The sequence below is a fragment of the Hermetia illucens genome, chromosome 1 (assembly GCF_905115235.1).
Source record: "Hermetia illucens chromosome 1, iHerIll2.2.curated.20191125, whole genome shotgun sequence".
NCBI classification, from domain to species: Eukaryota; Metazoa; Arthropoda; class Insecta; order Diptera; family Stratiomyidae; genus Hermetia; species Hermetia illucens.
The window spans coordinates 14133544-14159237 of NC_051849.1; the positions used below are offsets into that span (position 1 = coordinate 14133544).

General features: G+C 46.6%; 2 protein-coding genes across 2 annotated transcripts; one reads left to right on the forward strand and one right to left on the reverse strand.

The window, feature by feature from the left end:
- Window positions 1–8508: 8508 nt before the first annotated feature.
- On the forward strand, window positions 8509–10140 carry LOC119646807 (cyclin-dependent kinase 9). Its single transcript, XM_038047399.1, has 4 exons — window positions 8509–8797; window positions 8863–8947; window positions 9033–9290; window positions 9359–10140. Exons 1-4 carry the CDS (start codon window positions 8637–8639, stop codon window positions 10046–10048), a joined length of 1194 nt encoding a protein of 397 aa, XP_037903327.1. The 5' UTR covers window positions 8509–8636; the 3' UTR covers window positions 10049–10140.
- Window positions 10141–14384: 4244 nt separating this feature from the next.
- On the reverse strand, window positions 14385–25051 carry LOC119646667 (SH3 domain-containing protein Dlish). Its single transcript, XM_038047197.1, has 3 exons — window positions 24793–25051; window positions 14759–15762; window positions 14385–14663 (listed from the first exon to the last, which is right to left on the reverse strand). The coding sequence occupies exons 1-3, from the start codon at window positions 24839–24841 to the stop codon at window positions 14499–14501; spliced, it is 1218 nt and encodes a 405-aa protein (XP_037903125.1). The 5' UTR covers window positions 24842–25051; the 3' UTR covers window positions 14385–14498.
- Window positions 25052–25694: the final 643 nt, after the last annotated feature.

Below are 25694 nucleotides of genomic sequence, written 5' to 3' on the forward strand. Positions count from 1 at the left end.
AGTTGCTCCGGTTGGCAGTAGATATTGCACACGAAGAGTAAGTGAGCTCAATAAGAAGAAACCTCCGGGAGATCAGAGGTGGCTCCTGAAACTAAGCGGTAATCAAAACCCCAAGCCAACCCCAAGAGTTGAATGGTGGCAGGGGTTAAAATGTGGCCATGAACGGTGAACTCTTTATACCAGGCGACATCCAGGTTTAACTAGCCTTGTTTCCGCAAAAAGGGGCTCTGATGATATACACTCGTTTTACTCGGTAAAACAAACTCCATGGCAGACAACTATAAAAAAAATAAAAATTTTAAATACAAAAGAAAACAACAGCACTTCTATCATGACGATCCAACCTTGAGCGAAGAGGCAACCTTGAGCTCATCGATACAGATTCTCCCAAGTGGGAACCAACAGTATTGGGACTCCGGGCTCCAATCGGCGCCACCTGTTGAGGATAAAGTCTTATCTACGGGTAAGCATCTGTCTTCCGGGCAAAACTATGCCTCCGAGCAAAAAGCTTCAGTAAATCGTCTCCGGGCTAATCGCCTACGGGCAAACCGCCTCCGGCAAACCACCTTCGGGCAAAACACAAAAGGGTTTTCGAGCTATCATCGTTTAAAAAGTGCTTTCTCTGGCTGGTGCTGAGGTTCTGGAACAACTTGGAGTCCAGAATAACTTCAACACCTCCACGTGGATGATATTAGGTCCCCCTACTATGGATTTGGGACAGTCACATTACAAATGTCGGCTCCTTGATATAAATCATCCAAGAACCATGGGTTTGGTAGATCGGTCTATAAGAGATACATATATCCCTAGGTGGCCACTTCCCAACATGCCTACCAGAAAGGAAAATTCACGGCGATTTGTAACGCTACAAGACAGCATGAAATCATTTACATCTGCATCGCGAATCACTTTCTCCAGGGCCCCCTTATCTTAGACCGTTGTTGATGTTGAATGGTCTTGAGAGTGATCCTGCTGTTTTTATGTGGCCTCGCACATTGATTAGGGTCAGCCTAGTCAGTCTTACCAATTTCGTCGGGATACCAAATTCTTTCATGACCGTGTACAGTTTTACCCTGGCCATGCTGTCATAGGCGGCTTGAAAGACGATGAAAAGATGGTCCATATTCCAACAGTTTTTCCATCGCTTGCCGCAGAGAGAAAATCTGATCTGTTGCCGATTTGCCTGGAGTGAAACCTCTTTGGTATGGGCCAATGATGTTCTGGGCGTATGGGGCTATCCGGCCTAGCAAGATAGCGGAGAATATCTTATAGATGGTACTCAGCAACGTGATACCTCTATAATTGCTGCACTCTGTGATATCTCCCTTTTTATGTATGGGACAGATAATGCCTCGTTGCCAGTTGTCACGCATTGACTCGCTGTCTCATACCTTGAGCACAAGTTGATGAACCACTTGGTGTAACTGGTTGCCTCCATATTTAACCAATTCGGCTGTAATTCCATCGGCTCCTGGCGACTTATGATTTTTTAGCCGATGAATTGCACGGACTGTTTCTCCTAAACGTGGTGGTGGCAGTATTTATCCGTCGTCTTCAGGTGGCGGGACCTCCAACTCGCTGATGTTCTGGTTGTTCAGTAGTTCATCAAAGAACTCGAACCCATCGTTGCAATATGTCCATTCTGTCGGAAATCAGATTTCCCTCTTTGTCTCGGCAGGATGAGCGTCGAGGTGTGTAAGGCTTCGTCCTGCTGATTTGTTGGTAAAATTTCCGCCCCTGGTGCGGTTGCTCCCTGTACTTTTCTAGTTCACAGAGTTGTTAGTTCACCCAGGCTTCCTTATTCCGTCTGTGAAGTCACTTTTCCGCTCGACGGAGTTCGTGATAAGTCTCTACGCGTGCCCGCGTTCTTTGAGAATGCAACATTACTCGGTATGCGGCATTCTTCTGTTCCGTTGCGAGCTTACATTCATCATCAAACCAGCCGTTCCGACTCCTTTTGCGACTGGGGTCAAGTATGTTTGTGGTCGTATCCATGATAACGTTCTTCAGGTGGTTGTGAAGATCATTTGTTGATATTTCACCTCCAGGTCCTCTGTTGATTGCGGTTATTGCGGCATCCATTTCCCTCTTATAGGTGTCGCGGAGGGTTGTGTTGTGGATGGCTTTAGTATTCACTGTCACCTGATTGTCAGAGGGGATTGTAGGTGGTGTCGTAATTCGAGCTCGGAGCACCAAGCCAACGAAATAGTGATCCGAGTCTATATTGGTCCCCCTGTATGTTCTGACATTCATCAAGGTGGCGGAGTTCAATCAGCACGTGGTCAATTTGGTTGAAAGTGGTCCCGTCTGGAGAGGCCCACGTATGTTTGTGAACCGCTTTCCGCGCAAACCAGGTACTTCCAACAACCATTTCGTGTGATACTGGATAATGCGCAATCCGTTACCATTGGTATCCCTGTGTAAGCTATGGGAGCCAACGTATCGCCTGAATCACCTACTTAACTGTTGAAATCTCCGAGTATGATTTTGATATCATACTTGGAACAGGCTTCGAGGGTCCGCTCAACTGCCTCGTAGAAGGTATCCTTCTCCGACTCTGCAGTCTCCTCTGTAGTTATGAGGCTTATATTTCTAAACGTGCCTCACAAACGCAGAGTGCATAGCCGTTCGCTTATGTTTTCAAAGCCGATAATAGCAGCTTTCATTTTTTGGCTGACTAAGAAACCTACTCCGAGCACATGGTTTACTGGATGGCCACTATAATATGTGGTGTAGCGAATCTTCTCCAGGGAACCCGTCCCTGTCCAACGCAACGCTGGTACATCAGCCCTATATTGGGACAGGGTATCGGCTAGCTCCCAGCGGTTACCACGTGTAGGTGGAGATAGGGTTTAGTAGTAGAGCTGTTGATGTTGGTTCAGCAGGCATTTCCCAGGTTTTATGCTCGATCGTGAGTACCAATCCACGTTTCGCCTTGTGACCTATACTACCCTTGGACCGTATCTCACAGGTTCTCAATAATATTGCCCATCCGAGGATTGTGGAGGGGCTTCGTCTTCCTTTAGATAATTGAACAATAACCAAATGCGTGTTTTCCACGTGTTATGTTTCGGGTCATTTTCTTGATACTTCTTGCATCTTTGACAAATATCCGGTCTCTCCGCGCTTGCATGATTTTTTTTTTATAAATTGTATGAACATATTATATTGTATCCATATTCCCTTCCCCGAATACCGAATAACCCACCCATCCGGTCCATAACAGCCCCACGCCATACAAAGTATTAACTAGACATGTTTTGGGTTTCCGATGTTATAATTACGATTTTTTAACCTTGACCAGATTTGAATTTTACCTATGAAAGGAGAGATTTTTTTATGTATTATTATTATTTTGTTAAGGGAAAGTCGCACCGCGTCCTTGAAGAACTATTGTGCTCCTTTTACTGGTTATAGTGTACCTATTGATCATAGTACACGGAGGTGGAAAATTTTAGAGAGATACGTCCGCCGCAGCTCCGAACTACAGCGGGCGCGTGTGGAATTCACACCCACTAAAAACCACCCCCGGTCTCTCCAGCCCCAGCCCCGCGGGACCACCATTGAGGTATTACTTCGCGGGGTAGGTTTGCTCTTAGGCACTCATCCTTCTCCTATTTGAAGCTTTCCTCCTTCTTTGTTCCTTCAGCAACTCCTCCTGCATTTGGATGATTGCGGAGCCTACCGCAAGCCACTTCTCCTCGGACTCCAGCGTCTCAGTAACCAAGCTCTCCGAGGTCCCGCTCCTACCCAGCACCTGGTTTAAACTCCTTCTCTCCATCGCAAATCGTGGGCAGTGAAACATCACATGCTCTGGATCCTCCGGTATGCCATCGCATCTGGGACAGTTCGGAAAATCATCCAACCCAAAGCGGTGCAGATACTGCCTGTAGCAACCACCGTGTCCCGTGAGGAACTGGGTAATGTGGTAGTTGGTCTCTCCATGCTTTCGCTCAAGCCACACCCTAATGTTGGGAATGAGCCTGTTCGTCCACCGACCTTTCGTAGACTCGTCCCATCTGCGTTGCCAGATATCAAGCGACACTGACCTTGCCGCATTTCTACACTGTGCATGCCCCTCCATATGTCTTACATTGTACAGGACACTCATTTCTTTGGCCAGAATGTCAACCGGGATCATGCCTGCCACCACCAATACTGCCTCATCTGATGTGGTTCTAAAAGCACTGCAAACCCTCAAAGCCATCCGCCGGTAAACCGAGTTCACCTGTTCCGTCTCTGAGAGTTTGCAAGCGCCTCTGCCCACACAGGCGACGCGTAGAGCAGGATGGAGTGCACCACTCCGGCTAGCACCAACCTCCGGCAATGTTTCGGCCCGCCAATATTTGGCAACATTTTTGCAAGTGCCGTGGTGGCACTGGCTGCCTTTTGGCATGCATACTCTAGGTGTTCCCTAAAACTCAACTTTGTGTCAATTATTACCCCCAGGTATTTGAAAGCCGGCTTTGATACGACCGTATGTCCACCGACCTCCACTTTTACAGTGTTATTTTTCCTGCGTTTCGTTATTAAGACCGCTTCCGTTTTCGCGTCCGCCAAGGTCAGCCCGGCCTTTTCTAGCCAGGACTTTACCGCTCTCACTGTTTCCGTTGCGTAAACCTCCACATCTTCTGGGTGTTTTGCTGCAACAACCGCAGCTAGGTCATCAGCAAAGCCGACAATCGTAGTCCCCTCTGGGACGGGAAGAGCAAGCACCCCATTATACATGATATTCCACAACATAGCTGAGTGGTTAGAGCGCAAGGCTGTCGTACGGAAGGTCGCGGTTCAAATTTCACTGGTGGCAGTGGAATTTGTATCGTGATTTGACGTCGGACACCAGCCGACTCAGCTGTGAATGAGTACCTGAGTCAAATCAGGGTAATAATCTCGGGCGAGCGCAGTGCTAACCACATTGCCTCCTAGTGTACCGTTACGGTCTTGAATGAAGTGCTCTAACACACTTCAAGGCCCTGATCCAACATGGATTGTTGCGCCAACGATTATTATTATTATTCCACAACAGGGGACCAAGTACCGATCCCTGTGGTACCCCGGCTGTGACAATGTACTCTTTGGGGCCCTCATCCGTCCCGTACCAGAGAGTCCTCTCTGAGAGGTAGTTTTCCACCAAATTCGCTAAGTATCCGGGGACACCTATGTCAGCCAACGCCCCTTTAATTCTATTCCAGTTGGCCGAGTTGAATGCGTTTTTGACATCCAATGCCAACACGGTACAGCAGCCGCCAGAAATCAGTGCACCTTTTGCCAGGTTTACCACCATGCCAATTGCGTCCACCGTGGAGTGGGCGCGTCGGAAACCAAACTGGCGTTCCGCCAAACCATTGCTGGCTTCGACGATGGGCAGAAGTCTGTTGTAGATGACTCTCTCCATCATCTTCCCCATTGTATCCAACAGGCAGATAGGACGATACGATGCTGGGTTTCCAAGTGGCTTGCCAGGCTTCGGAAGCAACACCAACTTTTGCTTTTTCCACTGGGCAGGGAATATTCCTTCTTTTAGGCACGCCTCGAAGGTGTTGGCGAAAAGGTCGGGCCTAGTCTTCACTGCCAGTTTCAAAGCTCGGTTGGGGATGCCATCCAAACCTGGGGCCTTGTTGTCATCGAACCTACCACATATTTCCCGCAGCTCCTCCACAGTTACAGGTGGTATTATGCCGTCATTTAGCTGGACAAAAATTTGCCTTCCCCTATTTTCGTGGTGAGGGAACAGAGTGGTAACAATCTGTTTCAGGAGGCGCGGACAGGTCACCTGGGGTGATTTCCGCAGCCTTTTCATCACCACTCTGTAAGCCTCGTCCCAAGGGTTTATGTCGGCATGGTCGCACAGCTGTTTGAAGCAGTTCTTTTTGCTCCTCCTTTAGGCGGCCACGCAATTGCTTGTGTGCCTTCTCTCGACCGCCGCCACCGGGTTTTCCCCTGAGCCTCTGGCAAAACCTCCTTGCCCGAAAACATGCGGCTCGCAAACTTGCGATTTCGTGTTCCACCAGTAGTTGGGTTGCCTACTGGGGAGCAATCGCCTTCTGGGCATAGTAGCATCGCATGCTTCCGTCACCCATCGAGTGATCTGGGTGGCTTTCTCTCCAGCCGTACCATTCAGGGATATTTCGGATTTGAGCACCGCGGAAAACGTGCCCCTCTCGAAAGCTTTCACTGTCCAGCCAAGCATACCACCCGGCATTCTGCGAAAACTCTTTTTCGAGCTCTATCCGCCCTTGATCTCTATGCAGATTGCCTGGTGGTCGCTGTGAGTATAGTCCTCACTGACATGCCAAGCGATTCTACTGGCTAAAGTGGCACTCACGTATGTCAGGTCCACTATAGACCCCAGGCCCCTTCCCCGGAAAGTGTACGAAGACCCTAAATTCGCCAGTACCACGTCCAGCTCCGCGAATGCGTCGAGGAGAACACGTCCCCTGACATTAGTTCCTGGCTGCTCCATTCAAGAGCCCACGCATTGAAATCGCCTCCTATTATGATCGGCCAACGTACTCTTGCATCCAAAACAAGAGCAGCAAGCATCCGCTCATACTCGACGAGTGTAGCGCAAGCAGGCCTATAACCGTTAGGAACTTTGTATGTTCCCTACTTCCAGATCTTCCAGCTTTGCATCTGGTATTAAGTGTTCTCCCAGATGCCTCGACCTACTTTGCACAAGTGCCGGACACTGTCCCAGGACGTGCATACAGGTTTCGTCCTCCTCCTCACAAAACCTGCAGGCAGTGTCCGTAGATATCCCTAGCTTTCCTAGGTGATAGTTCAGCCGACAATGACCAGTGAGAATTCCCACTATGATTCGGAGGTTCTTTTTAGTGAGGTTTAAGCGATCCTTTGTGCGTATGGGTTCGTATCCCCCAATAAGCACCCTGGACTGCTCCATCCCTGGTAGGCCCGCCCAGTATAGTTCCCTCAACCGGTCCTTTTAATTTCTTAGATTCATAGCCATGAAACCGTTTCCGATTCCACAGAAGGGTGCTGGCCCCTGTAAAGGCGCCCCTGCTACCTTCTTGGCTATTTCGTCCGCTGCCTCATTGCCTTCCAACCCAGTATGGCCTGGAACCCAAAGTATCCAGACCTTTTTGGACGAGCCGAGTGTATTCAGTCTCTCAAAGCATTCCCATACCAGTTTAGACTTCACCTCGTTGGACCTAAGTCCCTTGATCGCTGCTTGGCTATCGGTGAGAATAGCAATGTTCTGCCTCCTATAGTTCCTTTGCAGTTTAAAGGAGGCACATTTGTCCATGGTCCTGACCTGCCCGAGTTTCTCCCCCCTTGGGTTCAGGTTTGGATTTCTTGGGAGCATTCTCTTTATGCGGGCTGATCTCTGTTGCTCCCCGCTTTCTCGGCTCCGGTAGAGATGCCTTAGGTCTGTCCTGAGCCTTCTTAAGGGCCTCTTCTGTTTTCAGGCCCTCCTTCAGATAGCGGAGGTACCATTTAACACCGGCGCCACTGACACCTGTCTCCCTCCTGACGTCTGTTATATTTATCTCAGACGTGCTTTTGCTGGTCCCTGCTTTTTGAGTAGTGGTGTTCGTTGGCTGTTGTCCACGCAGTATACCAATGTTAACCTTGGATCCACTGCTTGGCGTCCCAACTTCTCCCTTCTTGGGTGCAATCACCTGGCTCTCAGTAATTCGGAGATTCGCCTAATTAACCAGTTTTTGTGTGGTACGGGGCCCCGCTTGTTTGGTTTTCGTTTTCTTTTTTTGTACTCACTTGATTCCCACGAGTATGGGGGTTAAGAGGTCCGCCGTGCCATAGCCCCTCGTAGCACGGTAAGGTCTAACTTACTTACTGAGGCGACCAGGTATCAGTGAGGCTCCGTTCGAATACAGTCGGTTACCTCCGACTGCAAACTATCCAAAGGGCACGGTTCGCATAGCACCCTGGATTGGGGGAGGTGTTTTTCGATTCCCCAGTCTAGATCCTTAGGGTTTTATTAATAGTAGGGTCACTTCGTGCAGGGTGTGGTTGTCACCACTCACTAATGGTCTTGGTAGACGAGAGGCTTGGCCCCTAAAAAGCTACGCTCTGTCCCAGAGGAGAGACAACTCATCCTCAGAGAGAGATAGGTTGGCCTCAGGGAGTTATGTTCCGCGTTAGTCTGTCCTGCAGTGCACTGCTAGACCCCCATTTTGTTATGTAATTGGCTTTTATCTTTTTTATTTGATCCTTTTCCTGAATTTCTTCGACATTCTATTCAAAATGCTGTACGTTACGTTCTTGTTAAGAAAAATAAAAATAAGTACATACAATTTGTTTTATTCGCTTTCCCCTTTCTTACGATTGTGTCTATTATTTTAATTTTGCCCACTGTATAGAAATTTTCATTAACTTTGTAAACAAATGAAAATCGAGGCTTTTGAATTTTCCCAGCAAATACGTACAATCAAATCTCTCCACAGTTGATGATCCTTACAACAGCGCGCCCATGCTTTCAATTTCCAGTATCATATGCTACCCCCACCGGGAACTACATTGACATAAGACAGTATAAAACGTCAAAAGTCGTGTCAAACTTGGTGTATTGTGAAATCGTGCGACTTGGCTAATTGGAGTTTTCCCTTAAATTAAATTAAAATACAGTGCGAGGATAATCAACAATTTCTAACAAAATGTCCTCAAGAGGACGCGAAAATCGCGACGATCCTGGGTCATCATCGCGATGCCTGACGCTTCTAGAAAAGCAAAAATACATCGAAGATTACGACTTTCCCTATTGTGATGAGTCGAATAAATATGAAAAAGTCGCTAAAATCGGACAAGGAACATTTGGGTATGTGAATATTTTCCTTTTTTGCTATGCAGCATGTGAAATCAATGAATATATCCTCTTTTCAGGGAAGTGTTCAAAGCCAGAGACAAGAAATCCACTAAAAAGTTTGTGGCCATGAAGAAAGTTTTGATGGATAACGAGAAGGAAGGGGTGAGTTTTTTGGTTCTTTACGGTGCGATTGCTTCATGTTACCAAGCGTGTTTTTACCTTTACTTTACCGTTTTTCTGTCCACAGTTCCCCATTACAGCACTTCGTGAAATTCGGATTTTACAGCTACTCAAGCATGAAAACGTCGTTAATTTGATAGAAATATGTAGGACCAAGGCTACAGTAAATAACCGGTACCGCTCCACATTTTACCTCGTGTTTGACTTCTGCGAGCACGATTTAGCTGGACTTCTGTCCAACATCAATGTAAAGTTTAATTTAGGCGAGATAAAGAAGGTTATGCAGCAACTGCTGAACGGACTCTACTACATTCATAGTAATAAGGTGAGGTGGTAACATGTGACCCACTCTCATTGAAATCTCCAAATACAACGCGTTTTCTTCATTCCCAGATTTTACATCGTGATATGAAAGCCGCCAACGTCCTCATCACAAAATATGGCGTCCTCAAACTAGCTGACTTTGGGCTTGCGCGAGCTTTCAGTGTCCCAAAGAACGATCAAAAGAATCGCTACACAAACCGGGTCGTTACGCTTTGGTATCGACCGCCAGAACTGCTTTTAGGTGACAGAAACTATGGTCCTCCCGTGGACATGTGGGGAGCGGGCTGCATAATGGCTGAAATGTGGACTCGCTCACCGATCATGCAGGGAAATACGGAGCAGCAGCAGCTGATCTACATTTCCCAATTGTGCGGCTCATTCACGCCCGACGTGTGGCCGGGCGTCGAAGAACTGGAATTGTACAAAACACTCGATTTGCAGAAGGGGCACAAGCGAAAAGTGAAAGAGCGTTTGCGCCCGTATGTTAAGGACCCTCATGGTGTAGACTTGCTCGATAAGTTACTGCAACTGGATCCTAATCACCGAATCGATGCTGATACTGCCCTGAATCATGACTTCTTCTGGACAGATCCGATGCCATGCGATTTGAGCAAAATGTTATCACAACATACGCAAAGTATGTTCGAATATTTGGCACCACCTCGACGTCCAGGCCAAATGATGCGCCACTATCATCAGCAAATCAATCAGATGCAGGCGAAGCCTCAGGATAATAGTCTTATCGATCGAGTTTATTAGTTAGTTTTTATCCTAGGAAAAGAATAATAATAAGTTATTCAGTTAATTGGTTTTGATACATACAGACGTGAATAAACTAGAATTTAAGTGGATCTCGGTTGTTTTGTTTATTCCTTCTTCTTCAGCCTCTGTCGTGTCCAGAAGCGGGGTTAGCTGGATCCGGATGGACTCCAGAGGCTCTCAAATCACCATCCCACGTATCAAGCCACCGTTGTTTCGGCCAACCTTTTGGTCATTACCTATCGAATCATATGGCAAATGAGTCCTTATCAGCGAGAATTACATGCGCACATCATTGAAGACGACTTTCTCGCGATTGGTGCAACCCCATGTCGTTTGCACATGTCTTCATTTAAGATGTGATCATGGCGTGTTACACCACTAGTCCAACGTGACATCTTTGTCTCTCTTATCGCGAGGTGACGTTTATTGTCTTTTATAGTCGGCAAGCGCTTTTTTTTTTTTGGGAGTAAGGTAGGTGAATGCGTTTACGCACAGAGTGTTGGACTCCCGCAACAGCACGCTGGCGGACTACCAACTAAACACCTCCCTGTCATCAGAGAACTAGCCTGGAACCGTTTGACACATTACTTCGGGCTAGCCTTCCCGCTCTCCCGGCTTTGGGAGCCTTCAAGTCAGGGAATTCCTTTCACCAACGGGAGGAGAGGGGAGTAAGGGAGTTGTTCCTAGTTCAGGGAACCCCTCACCGTCCGATCCCTCTGCCTAATATTACCAGGACTACTAACTCGCTAGCCATTCCAGGGTTATGAATTACGTGGTGTATGCGATTGTTTTCACCGACAGCGTGGACCATGCAACCAACATCCTTTGGGGGCTATGTTTCCCCCCAATGTAAATTAATAAGAAATTCTGTTTTTCCTTTTTTAATATCTTTTTGAAACACCTTAGTCGGCGGACGGGACTTGAGAGAGAGTCTTTGTCATCCTGACATTCCACGCCTCGATCTGGTGTCAGGCCGTGAGCTGTTTCCACGGTCGTTCAATGCGTCGGCAGAGAAGAATTCGCGGCGGCGTTCAAATTTGCGCCCAGCTGAAACTGCGCGGGTTCAGCAAAGCAAACCGTCCGCGTGATGCCGCCAATGGGCGTTACCGGAATAAAGTGACGTTTCGCAAGCGTTTTTTCGAAGCGCCTGCCACCTTCAGCCTCGACAAGGGCACCCACTTGGGCCCGCCTCGAACGACGAGTGCTCAACTCGTTCTAGAACTAAAAAGGGGTTGCAGTGGTCTGCGAGGAGCATCCACCCGAATAAGGACTTTTGAATACGTCTCGAGGTCCCTGGGCGTGGCCTCCGAAGAGCGTCCACCCGAATGAGGACCTGTGAACACGTCTTCGTTGACGTGTGTCGGGAAGGTGGAGTCAGTCGCAACTTCTGAGCAGACGCAGCATTCCTGAGTCGCTTAACCTTGCTTTGATGTCCAGCACAGGGTCGGCGGAGAGGCGCATATTCTCTCCGTACACCATCTCGCGGGTCCGTGAACTCCTCTTGTTGGGCTGACCTCGACCACGACGGATCGTCGCGAGTCATTAAGGTGGCCTTAAGCGTCCGGTACCAACGTTTCAGCATACCATTGGCCTGTGGATGGTATGCAGTAGTTCTATGTCGTTTGAAGCCAAGGAGCTTTGCAATCCCTGGTCCGTGATGATGACGGTTGGAATACCAAAGCGCGGAATCTATTCTCGGCAGAGGTCCTCGACACATGATTATGTGGTAATATCAAATAGAAGTATTGCTTCAGGCCACCACGTAAACTCTGAATCCGTGCGAGTACTTGGTTGACCTAAAGAATACACCTACTTCCTTTTGAACGTGATTTTTGACCTTGCACTTTTGGCACGCGATGCACTGTCTAGCTCAAGAGTTTACGTCCTTGTTCATGGACGACCAGAAGCATTTGTCATTGACTAACCGGTTTGTCGTCCCGATGCCTGGATGCGCAAGATCGTGTATTCCTTTAAATACTTCCCTGCGAAAAGCGACCGGGGTCTCTTATGTAAGGTCTCGCAGAGTAAATAAGAGTCTGGGCCGAAAATAGGAAATTCCTTGAATTTGTATTTGGAGTTTGCCTTCAGGCTTTGAAGCTCTGGGTCTTTTCGTGCCTCGGCGATTGCCGGATAGTCGACCGCGGCGGTTACTGTGACCCCCGAGATTCGAGGCAGAACATTCGCAACAAATTTGTCTTTTCCAGGCATGTGTTGGATAATCATAATAATAATAATCTTTGGCACAATAATCCAGATAGGGTCAGCGTCTTGAAGTGTGTTAGAGCACTTCATTCAAAACCCTGCCGATCTTCCAAAAGTCCCTGAGAAAGCCCCCTACACCTCGTGCAAAAGAAAGACGATTCCTGGCGCCCCTGCGGAGGCTACCGCCGCCTCAATGCTGTGACCACCTCTGACAAATATCCGATGCAACACATCGAGGATGTCACACTTGCTAGCAAACATGTGTTTTCCAGAATCGACTTGTTAAAGACCATCCATCAAATGCCTGTCGTCGAAAGGGATTTCCCCAAAGCAACGGTCACTGCACCGTTCGGTGTGTTTGAATATAATTGAATTCAAAATACTTCGCAAAGACCAAGAAGGGAGGCGACACCGTCATCGCGTGGACGCCAGAAGCCGGGGATGCCTTCGAAGGATGCAGAAACAGCCTAGCCGACGCCGTTTCATTCCTGGCTCAAGCAACGAAGTAGCAGATGCACTCTCCTTTATCGAAACCATCGAAATGCCTGCCTTCATCAGCGAAGATGAGCTGCCCTATGAGCAACCTCTGGACACGGAGCTACGGAACCTGTTTCGCGACAACATCACATCCCTGAAGGTGATATGCAAACGCTGCGCTTCAGACAAGCAGATCGTCTGCGATGTATCTTTTGGATGTTTGCGCACCTTCGTCCCCGTATCGTTACGCAGGAAAATATTCAACCTCTTCCATCTCCAAACGCATCCGAACAGCCGTCCCACGTACAAAACCATCGCAAAGAAGTTCGTATGGACTAGAATGAAAAGGGACGTCTGTATTTGCTGCTTTTATACTATGCCAGCGTTCGAAGATCTCTCGACACCCACGAACCTGCTCCAGCCGTTTCTGGTACCCAATGAGCGTTTTCAACACGCCCATCTAGATATCTAAGTCCCTTGACTGTTTCACAAGGTTTCAGGTATTAATAATAATTCAGGTATTGCTTGACTGTAATTGACCGATTCATTAAATGGCCTGAGGCGATTTCAATGGCTGACCAGACCGCTACGGAATACCTCGTATCATTCCAATCGACCAGGGCACTCAATTCGAGTCGGCCTTCTTCAAGTCGCTAGCAAACTTCATCGGATGCTCTAGGACCAGGACGTCGCCTTATCACCCCGCGTCAAACGGAATTATCGAACGTTTGCATCGCACACTTAAGGTCACAGTGGTATGGCATAGGCAAAACCCTACCTGAACAGACATACTGCCCACCTTTCTATTGGAACTCCGTATTATCTGCAAGGAGGACCTGCACGCTTCGTGGGCGGATATGCTTTACGAAGCTATCCTGTCGTTCCCAGGAGAATTCATCGTTTCCAGTAATGAATCAACGGGCCCCTACGAGTTTCTTACCAATCTGCGCAACGTTATGCGTGAAACCCCCCCGGTACCGAAGACCATCGAAATCGACAGGGAACGACAGAGAAAACTTAGCACATGCACTCACGTCTATCTGCGCGTGGATGCCGTGCGAAAGCCTCTGTCGACGCCCTACTCTGCACCACATAAAGTCCTTCAGCTAAGGTGTCTACCGAGAGACTCAAGCCAGAGTTCGCGGTAGCGGAAGCCGAGCTGAAACCGTCATTGGAGAATGTTACCCAAGCAGTCCTCGAGTGTCCACTTCACTCTACCTCGGGTGAGCCCATCGACGCGTGCTTCAGCAATGACGGTTACATAGCCCTATCAATTCTCCCCCGTCGGCACAAGGACGTATCCGCCAAGCAGGAAGCACGTCCGTTCATCGTGACACCCAATATTGGAATGTCACTTGGGAGGGAGTACAATGCCGATCGGAGGTTGCCGCGCTCACCACCAGGGGTGCGAGATGTTTGACAACGTCGTACGTATCGACCTGTGGAACTGAAGCAGCCATCCGGTTAACACCTAACCTACAATTCGTTAAACTTGTTAAATTTCTTTTCGCTTAAATAACACCGTTGTTGTTACTTACTATGTGGGAGAATCCAGTCTATAAAAAGTAGTTTTTTATTTCATTTTATAAAAATAGTATATTCTTTCGGGTTTAAAAAAAAAATATAATAAAAATAAATCAGTGCCCATTCGATGTAGTTTACAGCTTAGTTGTTTGTTCTTCATAATTTATTTTTGTTCACTTTGTTTTAGCGATCCTATTTCAATAATTGTACAGTACGTTTTATAGCCACGAGAATTTCACTTTTTTCATAAACTTGTCATAGCTGGCGGTCTAGCGTATGCTTTGGGGATGAAGCCATATTTCCTAGTTTTCGGAGCGTATGCCCAAAGCCAACCATCAACGGTTTGATTATTTAAATCAGCATAGATCCAATCGCCCCGCCTCACAGAAAGATCATCCGGTGCTTGAGCCTATAGATGGGAAAAAGGACCACATTATTTTAAAGGAAACTAGGTTAACCTAGTATTTAAGAAGCATATATCTGAAAAATAAGGACGAGAGTTACCTTATAATCATACAGCATAACCAACTCGGTTCCGTGATATCTCAAATCATCAGCCCCAACCATCTGCTGCGGTTGCTGCGTACAACTATTTCCTTGATTTACATTATTCGCGGAATTCATTGTTGTATTCTGATTAGTACCATTAGAATTAGTATGATTTGTGGCAGTGGTTACGTTGTTATTTGCTATCGTATTTGCTTGATTGTTATTCGAATTATTCTGGATTGATGACTGTGCAAGACTTTTCGACTGAAGGACATTGTCCGCAGGATAGACAAATCCGGACGGAATGAACCCTTCTTGACCGTCACTCCGGACGATCCAGAACCAATCTGGATCCTCACGATTTAAAACTGTTACAAACTCTCCTCGTTCCACCGAAACATCGTTCTCATCTCGAGCTATAAATGTGTACAGGACTATATAACGACCACTAGGATCTTTGGCAAAAGGCAAGAAATCAGGCTCTGAACTCAAACTCGCTTGTGAATGCTTCAGGGGGGATTGCAGTCCACCACTTCCGCTACCACCTCCTCCACCACCTCCCGATCCTATTGTTCCCAAGCCTACAGTACCAGTCTCATCGATAAGCTCCGGTGCCCCGTCTGTGACCCCGTCCGTTAAGTCATTTGGTATACTCTGATCGCGTGGCAATTTCTTCTTGATTGCCATGTCAGCCAACTGGGTGTTGTATGGCGCACAATATGAATAGGGGATGAAACCTTCTTGTCGAGTATCTTGCCCTATCACGTACACCCAGTCATTTTCACGGTAGAGTATATTAACAATTTGTCCTCGTTTAACTTCAAGTTCGTCATCAACGCATGGTGTGAAGTCGTGCAAGACGACCATTTTGGAATCCGGGCTAAGACCATGTTCCTTTTCGATGCCAACGCGCACTAGGGTCTCTATACTTGCTGAACCGGTTATCCTTCCCATGCCATGATTGAGGCCAAGTCCGCTACCAGGCCGTGATAAATCCTTATCGATGTCGCCATTTGAAGCTGAAAAAGAGAGGGAAAGAGCAAAAGTTAGTAGTCGAATAACAAGGTTGCTTACAGCCTAATTTGATGAGAGCGTAGGATGGTCGCGCTTATTGGGATATGGTCTGCAGGTATTGCTCCCACCTGGGATCAAATTCCTATCGAACTTTTATACATATTTTGTAGCCTCATCAGCCATAGCATCTTAATTATAAAGCTGGGAAATTGAGGGTAAGTCTGGCAAACCGTGTTTCCATGAACTGCTCAGGAGGTAGTTTTGAAAGGGCAAGAGTCAACACCGTCCATATCTGCAGCTCTTGCGCACGTCCTAGTCCAGCAGTAGCAGATTATGCTAGACAGTATGGTATTCGGCTTGTTGGTTAGAGAGATCGTCTGACTTCTAGGGGCTTTAGAAAGAGGTCGTGATCCGAATAATTTTACCCCTTAGTGGCGCATCATACGTCAATCATTACTACGCGTCAGGAGACAATAGCCGTCGACAGCAGTACAATCAGTGCCAGTCGTAGCACCGCTGTGCTGAAACCAACCGCAGGGACCTCCTGGAGCGAGGTGGCAGATGGACTAATGATTTTCGGTTTGGAATCCACTGCCGTCAAGCTGTATATAGGTAGTAGACATAGTACTCATAATCCGAAACCGTCGACGTCGGGGGATCTTGACAAGAGTGCCAGTTACCGGAAACCGGGTAAGAACTGAAAACCCACTGGAGTCCTGCTCAAGAGCCAGTACCAAAAGGCTATACATATTCTCAGCAAGATTACTAAGAATAAGGAGGCCGGTACTGTTGACGAGCGAAATAAAAAGGTCCTCGCCAAATACCAGGCGATTGTTGAGGAATATAACAGCAAACGCCTGGCAGACGACACCGCTCTCAAACGCAATCAGTCTCAAGAGGAGCTCGAACAAAAACAGAGTGGGCAAGCGCGCGGACGCTGAACAACCTCTGGAGAAAACGTCATAGGTGTGAATTATATTAAACGAAAACCCGCCTTATAAGTTCAGACCTAAGTCGGCCGAAGCAGCGTCTGATGAGTTGCCTCTGCCCTAGACGAAATCTTAATTCACCGCTTTCTTAACTAGCTCAAGACAGTGGGGTCCGTGGACCACACAAACAGAGGGAGTAACTTGTTCTATAAATGGTCCAGTCCCTTGTTATACCAGAGATTCGTCAAGCGTTTCCCGTAATTCGCGCACGTGACTGTGCAGTGAGTCGTAGACCAGTACCGCTTTATGACTCGCAGCGACACAATTCCGGCCACCATCAAGAAACTGGTGATCGAGAGTCGATGGGGGTAAAGGCGGCGGCATCAACAACACCACGCCGCACTGCAGGCAACAGTTTCAGTACTCGCCGTCCAGCTGAGATTTGGGAGAAATTCCAAAGAGCGTGTATATAATTCTCGGAAATGGATCCTTTGTATCCCAGATTCTATGCATTTTCACCGAGAATTCTATCCCAAATCAATGATGAGATTGCATCTCGACTGTGTGCTGACATGCCACTGCTGCAACTGCAATCACTTGTGTATTGTGGTGCAGTTTCGGCTTGCAGATTGCGCAGTCAGAAGATTCGTTTTCGCATTATTGGCTTGAGTGGCCGAAGAGATCCACCATGGAAAATTCGTCTGGAATGTCGACGGAATTCACTAAGGCGGGGCTTTGCTAAACTGATTCAAATCAGCTCTGATAATGCCAGCAGACGGGTGAGAAATAAAGTGCAGAGGGTTTACCGAAACTATGTCATCCTCAGTGAAACACCCGTAGTTGAAATTCTGGACCCACTAAAGTAGAAACTTTCTGTCGTATGCAGCCGGTTACGACGATATAGCGAAAGTCACTCCATACGTATCCAGAATGCAACTTAAGCGAGGAACCAGCGCAGAATTTCTGGTGTAAGAAATTTACCGGTATACACAGTCGGTTGGTACGTAGCATAAATTATGTTATTAGTCACTCGGAGGAATTTCTACCATTCCTCACTAAGAAGAATAGGTGCAGAACCTCGCAGACACAAGAGCGATTACTTGCTAACCAACCCTCTACAAATTCATAGCGTCCATTGTTAGTGGAAGGGTCCAGGGCGCACCTCGAGACCAACATTCTGTCCGAGGATTAGAAGGGCTGCCGAGTTGGGTCAAGGGGTTGCAAAGAGCAACTTATTATCGACTCGGTAGTTGTAGGACAAGCGACTAGAGACAAAGAAACCTCTTTAGTTGCTATGTCGATTATGCCAAGGCTTTCGATAGCGTCCTGCATACCAGGCTAATCGATGTCCTACATCTGTATCGTATTGATTTCAAACTAATAACGTTTTTGGCGACAGTCATGGGGGGGAGGGGGGGGGGTGGCATTCCACCTTATCAGTGCGTACATCTCAGGGTGCTAATAATTCAGAGCCCATCCACATATGGAGGGGCATCTTCCAGGACGATTCGTTGAGTACCCTTTGGTTTTGTATGGTTTTGCGCAATAAAGTATGGCCTAGGCTCTAAGTGCGAACTGACACGCTTGATGTACTTAGATGACATCAAGCTGTATGCTGGTACTGGCGACCATCTTAGAAGTCTGTTGCGAATAATAAACATGTTCAGCCGTGATATTCGGATGGAGTTTGGATTAGACAAGTGTCGAATCGAAGCCATCCACAAAGTTGATCACAAGCCGCATGCTGGACGTAGCATTGGTGACCTCCACTTCCAAGCTACGACCGAGAAAGACTTCTACATAAACCTAGAAATTCTGCACTCAGGTTCGAGATGGTGATATGAAGGATGCTCTGCTGTCCGAACTCCTGCGACGTGAAAAGCTGGTACTGAAATCGTATCTCTCGGGGAAGAATAAAATAAGCGCGTTGAATATATTCGCTATCCCTTCGTGACATCGGAGGTAGGGGCGTGGTTGACGTGGGGGCACAACATCTCCGCCAAGTCGACTCACTGCGCGCTTATTTTTACAGCAAAGAGCAGGCGAGTCCCTTGCATGTGGCTGTCTGTAAAGTAGACTGTGGGTTGATTCCACTTAACTTGAAGGATCGATCTTTCAATCCTCTGAGTGAGGTGAAGTCGGACCAAGAGTGGATCGATGAATGGAAGTCGAAGGCAATGCACGGTAAACATGTGAATTGTCTTTGACAGCCATTTGTCGATTTGCATTTGTCGAATAGAATAGGCTGTGTGCTGGGGAGCTCTTTGTTGAGACGGAGGGGTTCATGTGTGCCAGGACGGCGAGCTTATAAAAAGCTTATCATAAAAGAACGGGTGCAGGACGACCAGTGCAGAATGTTAGGTTCGTCGTTGGACCATTTCATTTCTGGCTGAACTGTTATGACATCGGTGCAATACATTATCAGGTATAATGCTGTATGTAAAGGTTATCCATCAAAACCTTTCATACACATACCACATAACAAACCTGACGTACTGTTAGTTGACAAGATGGGGCACTCCGCGTATATAATTGATGTTGCTATCCCCCATAAGAGCAACATCAAACGGAAATACATGAAGAAGAAGGTGAACTATGAGCCAGTGGCTCGGGAAATCAAAGAAATCTGGCGTCTTGAGTAGGCGGTTGTAGTTCCCATAATATTGTCAGCTACAGGTATTGTACTTAAATCCCTCACGGCTTCCCTTGATGTCCTGGGACTCTCACACAGTCTGGTTCCAACCACGCAGAAGTACACCATTCTGCATGCGTGCTCGATGTTGCGGGGAGTTCTCGACGGATTCTCTCACTGACGTAGCACCGGGCACCGCCCTTTATCGTTTAAGTAGGTAGGATCGTCCGAGCCTAAATGCCCGGCACTAGGCATTAGGTAAAAACTGGCAACTCCCGAGATTGTGATAACTCAGATAATAAGAGCTAATAGCAAATTTTATCAGGTGGCACTAGAGCACTCCTGCTCGGTTTCAAAACCTCCGAAGAGGACACATTTCCAGATTACAACGTGCCATTCTGTAAATACATGAGTACGACATTACAGCGGTGATCGTGAGTTCATCTGTCTCATAGGGGGTCAATGGACTATGCCCTTTGTCTTCAAAAACCTTGATCATGTCGATGACATGTATTTGCTCTCTCATCAGGTCATGGACCTTGATCTAATGGTTCTCTAAATATATATACAAACAAAATCAAAGTTCTCTCTTTGAGGAGCCATCGAAGAGTGCGATGATGCATTAACGCGTAGAATATCCACGGCGTGAAACAATTTGTATAGTAGGGTAGCATCGTTTCTGCCAACGGAGGCAAAATTTGGGGGATGTCAAACGGATTTCCATAAACTGACAACGACAGTGACAGTATAGGGATTTTCTGCCAACTTCCATGATTGCATCGTATTTGGACGGGGAAATAAAATCAAGCTGTGCGAAAAAAGTATTAAAAATATTTTGTTTGCAGTTTGATGGATCCTAAGCCCGCATGCACTTGATGTCGGACCACACCAAATGGGGACCAACTTACTCCTTCTTTTATAGGTCCACGGACCCCTCGTTTGGGTTTAGCAACCCGAGCTTGAAAAATAAATAACGAAGATGGCTTCACGATTTCGTATCAGGGCAGAGGCAACTCGTCAGATGCTGCCTTAGCTCTGCCTTGGAGAAGTGTGAACGAAGCGGTTCATAGATGTAAAATGCTCACTTTATATAATTCGTAGACATGATATGACTACAAATAATATTGAGCGTAAATCCGCCCATATTTTGCGCCAAAGCTTGGCCAGAGCTGAAAATATATTCAGGATTGAAGGATCCAAGAACTCCGCCATGCTATTAACATAGTATGCTGGTCCCAAGCCCAGGTAAAGGAGGAGGGTTTGAGGCAACGTACTCTGTACTATCCTCAATAAAACAAAAATAAAATGCTGAGATCAGGGAAAGAGATAAATAGAGTATAGTTGGAGTTATTCTACTATGCTAAATCCTACCTGATCTCTCTTGGTGACAGGCCCCGCGACAGGTCGACCAAGAAAATGCATACAATGTCGTTACAAACATGATGATCGGATTGAGTCACAAGCCTCGGAGAAATGCTAGGGCGTCCACCTCAGTTGACGCGGCAGGACGGGCCCCGGTCCTGTCGAGAAATGGGCAAGGGTTCTTGACGCATGGACGGCGTCAGGAAGTAAGCAAGTTAGTCCGCACACAACGAACAAAACAAATACGTGTCTGCACGCTAAATGTTGGTACCTTAACTGGAAAGACGGAGGAACTCGCACGAGCCCTTCGGAAAAGGTGCATTGACATCTGCGCTCTGCAAGAAACCCGATGGTCTGGTGCCAAAAGCTGCGACATTGAACGAGAACGCGGTAAAAATGGCTACAAACTTCTCTATTTTGGTAACCCACACACTCAATATGGTGTTGGCATTACCATCTCAGAGGATTTCCGTGATGCCATTAAAGAAGTCGAACGATTTGATGATCGGCTGATGAAGCTCACCATTATATCAGCTGATCGCACTATTCACTTTTTCACCGCGTATGCACCACAGACAGGTCAACCTGATGCCGAGAAAGATGCCTTCTGGCAACTTCTCGATGAAAAGATTTGTCACGTGCCTGCTGAAGATTACATAATCATTGCCGGCGACCTTAATGGTCATGTGGATGAAAAGGCGGACGGTAACAGGTGCCATGGGGGAAAGGGGTTCGGAGCGCGCAATGAAGGTGGCGAGCGGTATAATCGATTTTGCGGACACCCATGACCTTGTACTTTTGAATACATGGTTCATCAAACGATTGTCTCATCTTCCCACATTTTATAGTGGGAACAATAAAACGCAAATCGACTATATTCTCATAAGACGCCAACATTTTACCACTGTCACTGATTGCAAAGTCGTTCCCTATGAGACTACCGCACCTCAACATCGGCCGTTGATTGCCGTCCTGCGAATTAAGCCACCGATAAAACAGCGTGAGGAACGCACTGGCCCGCCGCGCATTAAATGGCGGCGATTTGGTGAGAAGAAAGAAGAAACGGTCTCACTCATACGATTGCCAACCATTACGAATGTGGAAGAATCATGGAACCAAATAAAAGACACGATCCACAAAGCGGCCTCTGCAACCCTCGGGGTCACCAAGCCGGGTAAGCGGTACATCAACCGAGATACTTAGCTTTGGAATGATGATGTTGAAATGACAATCCGTGAAAAGAAACGCCTCTACCACAAATTTCTCGACGATAAAACACCTGCTAATTGGCAAATTTATAAAAATGCCAACCGGGAAGCAAAGAAAGCGGTCGCTGTCACCCGAGCGAACCATTTCAAAAATCTTTACGATAAACTGGACACTCGGGATGGCGAGAGAGATCTGTATCGACTTGCTAAAAGCCGTGATGAACGCACACAGGATATCGAACACTTCTGTTGTGTTAATGACAAGAACGGTACTTTGCTTACCAACCGTCGAGCCACAACGGATAGATGGCGAGAATACTTCGAGCAGATTTCAATTGAAGAATTTGCTCATGCTCCACTTCCACAATCATTGCCGACATTTGGAGCAGTTCCACTGCGCAACTAAAGTCGAGGAGGCAATAAAACAAATGAAATCGGGGAAAGCAACAGGACTTGACGACATCGCATCTGAGCTCTGGAAAGCGAAGAGCTGGGACCCAACACTGTGGCTCAGTGAATTCTTTAACCGGGTTATTCAGGAAGGAAGAACACCATCTGACTGGCAAGAAAGTACCACTGTTCCAATATGGAAAAAGAAAGGTAGCCCAGCAGAATGTTCAAATTACCGTCCGATCCGGTTACTTTCGCATACCATGAAGATTTTTGAACGCATTCTTGACAACCGTATTCGCGAAATCGTTGAAATAACCGTGAATCAAGCCGGATTTGTCAAGAATTGCGGAACTACTGACGCAATACACGCTGCGCGGTTACTCATGGAGAAACACCGTGAGAAGCATCGCCCTCTTTACATTGCCTTTCTGGATCTAGAAAAAGCGTTTGACCGTGTACCACACGAACTCATCTGGTATGCTTTACGACAACACTTCGTGCCAGAAGAACTCGTGCGCTGGGTTCAATTGCTCTGCCACGATCCGAAAAGTAAAGTTCGAAGTATGGCGGGTGTATCAAAACCGCTTCGTGTCTCTGTTGGTGTTCATCAAGGAAGTGCCCTCTCACCACTCCTCTTTGTCCTTGTTATGGACACCGTCACACGGGATATCCAACGTCCAACGCCCTACACACTGCTTTATGCAGATGATGTTTTCCTAGCATCTGATAGCAAAAATGATCTCGAGAAACTTGTTCAAAAATGGAATGATCGCCTCATGCAACACGGTCTCAGATTGAATTTAAACAAAACTGAATTTTTGACGACCGATCCCCACGAAACAGGCACAATCACTGTCAGTGGCAGTGATCTGCCCAGAACTGAGCGATTTAAATACCTCGGGTCAACGCTATCAGCCAATGGAGAACTGCGTTATGAAATTGCTTCACGCATTAACGCAACCTGGATGAAGTGGCGTTCCACAACTGGTGTCCTTTGTGATCGATATATCAACGAACGTTTCAAATCTAAAATTTACCGCAATGTCGTCCGCCCAGTCGCTCTTTATGGTTCTGAGTGTTGGCCGACCATAAAAGACAATGAACGGCGTCTTGCGGTAATGGAGACGAAGATGCTACGTTGGACTAGTGGCGCCACATGTTTAGATCACAATCCGAAATGAGGATATCCGCGATCGTTATGGGGTTGCACCGATCGTGGAAAAGTTGCGAGAGAGGCGTCTTCGATGGTATGGTCACGCAATTCGTGCAAACGAGAATTCACTTGCCAAGATTGGTCTGAACATCGAAGTCGATGGTAAACGACCAAAAGGCAGACCTAAGCAACGGTGGCTTGATACGCTGGATGGGGATTTGAAAGCCTCGAGATTGCACCCAGATCAGGCATTCGATAGAGCCAAATGGCGAAACCGATCACGACGAGCCGTCCCCGCTTGTGAACGGGACAAAGGCTGAAGAAAAAGAAGAAGATTGAAGGATCCAAGTCCGCATCCACTTAATATCGGACCAAAACAAATGGGGAGCAACTTACTCCTTCTTGTCCGATATTAAGTGGATGCGGACTTAGGATCACTCCTCAAACATAATATTTTCAGCTCTGGTCAAGCTTTTTCCCAAAATATTGACGGATTTACGGATTATATACAGGTGAGGCAGCGTCTGACGAGTTGCTCCTGCTCTGGTACGAAGCTGTGAACTCGTCTTCGCTTTTTATTAAAAAAGTTGTTATTAATTCCGTAATAATAAATCAAACGGTGGAGAAGCACATCATCAAATTTAGAAAATTGTATCGAAGTATTTTCCCGCAGTCTACAGGGTTAAAATAATGGGAAAAGATGTTTAGCAATCATCTATTAAGTATTTCTTAGGGTAAAATACCTCCCCGATAGCATTAAAGACCAGTTTCTTAGAGCAAATAGTTGGAAATGGTCGTTCTTTCACCAAAAATCCTATGATAAGATTTTCTAGGTTACTCGCTTAAGTCTTTCGTTTTGAGTTCTTGCTTTGTTAAGGAAATAGCATAACCATAAGTTATTGTTAATTCTTTTGACAGGGAAATTTGAGAATCCATTATTCCATCTTGTTGTTATGCTAATAAGGTACAGATAACCAATCTGACAGGTCTTCCAAGTGCGTAAACAGCTCCGTATGCCATATCGGAGATGAGATTTTCCCCGAAACTATTCCATGTGCAGTTTGCCGTGATGACCTACAAAATTGGCGTATTCAGAACGCCGATAAGAATTACATTATCATATTTTATTGGAAAAGTGATACGCCGTAAACGAATGTCATCGACCCAGTTGCGGCCAGGGTCCGCTGTGGAGTTCCATTGCAGAAGTTGCACTGGTGGGGTGGGTCTTCCTTGGGCATTTTTCAGTATTGGCTGATTTAAAATCCGCCTGGCTCAGATTTCCTTGCAGATGCATGGTCACTTCACAGAATACGCTCAACCACTCAAAGAAACCATCTAAGAACTCTTTGATATCTTACATTTTTTCTTCTTGCCACGACGTATTCGCACCGGACATAAGAATGCCATTTTTCATCGGAAAGTGATTTTCTTCTGCACCGAACAGCTTCCTAGCACATTGTGTACACTCGCGACATCGACAAGAAACTCCACTAAATCACTTTTTTTCACCAATTATGCAGAATCGTATGAGTTATGGAATTGTACACACACGACGGACGACATTCCTCGGAACTGAGTGGCGACAGATTGGACAGCGAAGACAGGTACAAACATGGGATTAGCAACAACAACAAGACTATACGCCCAGAGTGGCATCTGGATGAAGATATTTCGAAGGTAGATTGGAATTTGATCGATGAAAAGCATTAAGGTGTGCAGAGTAGCCTAGTGGATTCGTTAAGTGGTGTTGGGATTGGGTAACTGGAGAGGGATCAACAAAGTTAAAGACACCTGTTAACTGTTAATTTTATTGAATTGTCCTTGTGATTCGGGTTGAATTGATACCTTACGAGGGAGACCTTATACCAAAATATTGGATTTTAGTCATATTACTACATAGTTTGCTGGATAACCGCACTATGCATAGTCGGGGTTGAAAATACCTGTAGGGGAATCCCCGTTCTTAAAACAGCCATGAATAAATTGAAAACTTGAAAATATCAAGATGTCATGAAAACAAATAAAAAGTTGTGAAATTGAGACCCCAAATTATATAAAAAAATCGTCCTAACAGCTTTCAATAGCTTACACAAAAGTGCAGATAGTAATGTAAGCCTTATTTCAACAAATAATTACATCTAAAAAATCTGTTGAGGATATCAAAGACTTTAGAGGAAAGAAGATAATTCGGCGTCCAGGATATAAATTAAGAAAGTATCTTCTGGAATTATTTCAGGAGTATCTTTCATTCTTAGGAGAT

Bases quoted from the DNA above. Each gene is read 5' to 3' on its own strand.
- LOC119646807 (XM_038047399.1), top strand. From the start codon at position 8,637: ATGTCCTCAAGAGGACGCGAAAATCGCGACGATCCTGGGTCATCATCG. The intron at 8,798-8,862 runs GTATGTGAATAT...TCCTCTTTTCAG, and splicing joins ATCGGACAAGGAACATTTGG to GGAAGTGTTCAAAGCCAGAG. The intron at 8,948-9,032 runs GTGAGTTTTTTG...TTCTGTCCACAG, and splicing joins TGGATAACGAGAAGGAAGGG to TTCCCCATTACAGCACTTCG.
- LOC119646667 (XM_038047197.1), bottom strand. From the start codon at position 24,841: ATGGCATTCTTATGTCCGGTGCGAATACGTCGTGGCAAGAAGAAAAAA. The intron at 15,763-24,792 runs GTAAGATATCAA...TCTCTTTTTCAG, and splicing joins TCGTGGCAAGAAGAAAAAAT to CTTCAAATGGCGACATCGAT. The intron at 14,664-14,758 runs GTAACTCTCGTC...TCCCATCTATAG, and splicing joins TTATGCTGTATGATTATAAG to GCTCAAGCACCGGATGATCT.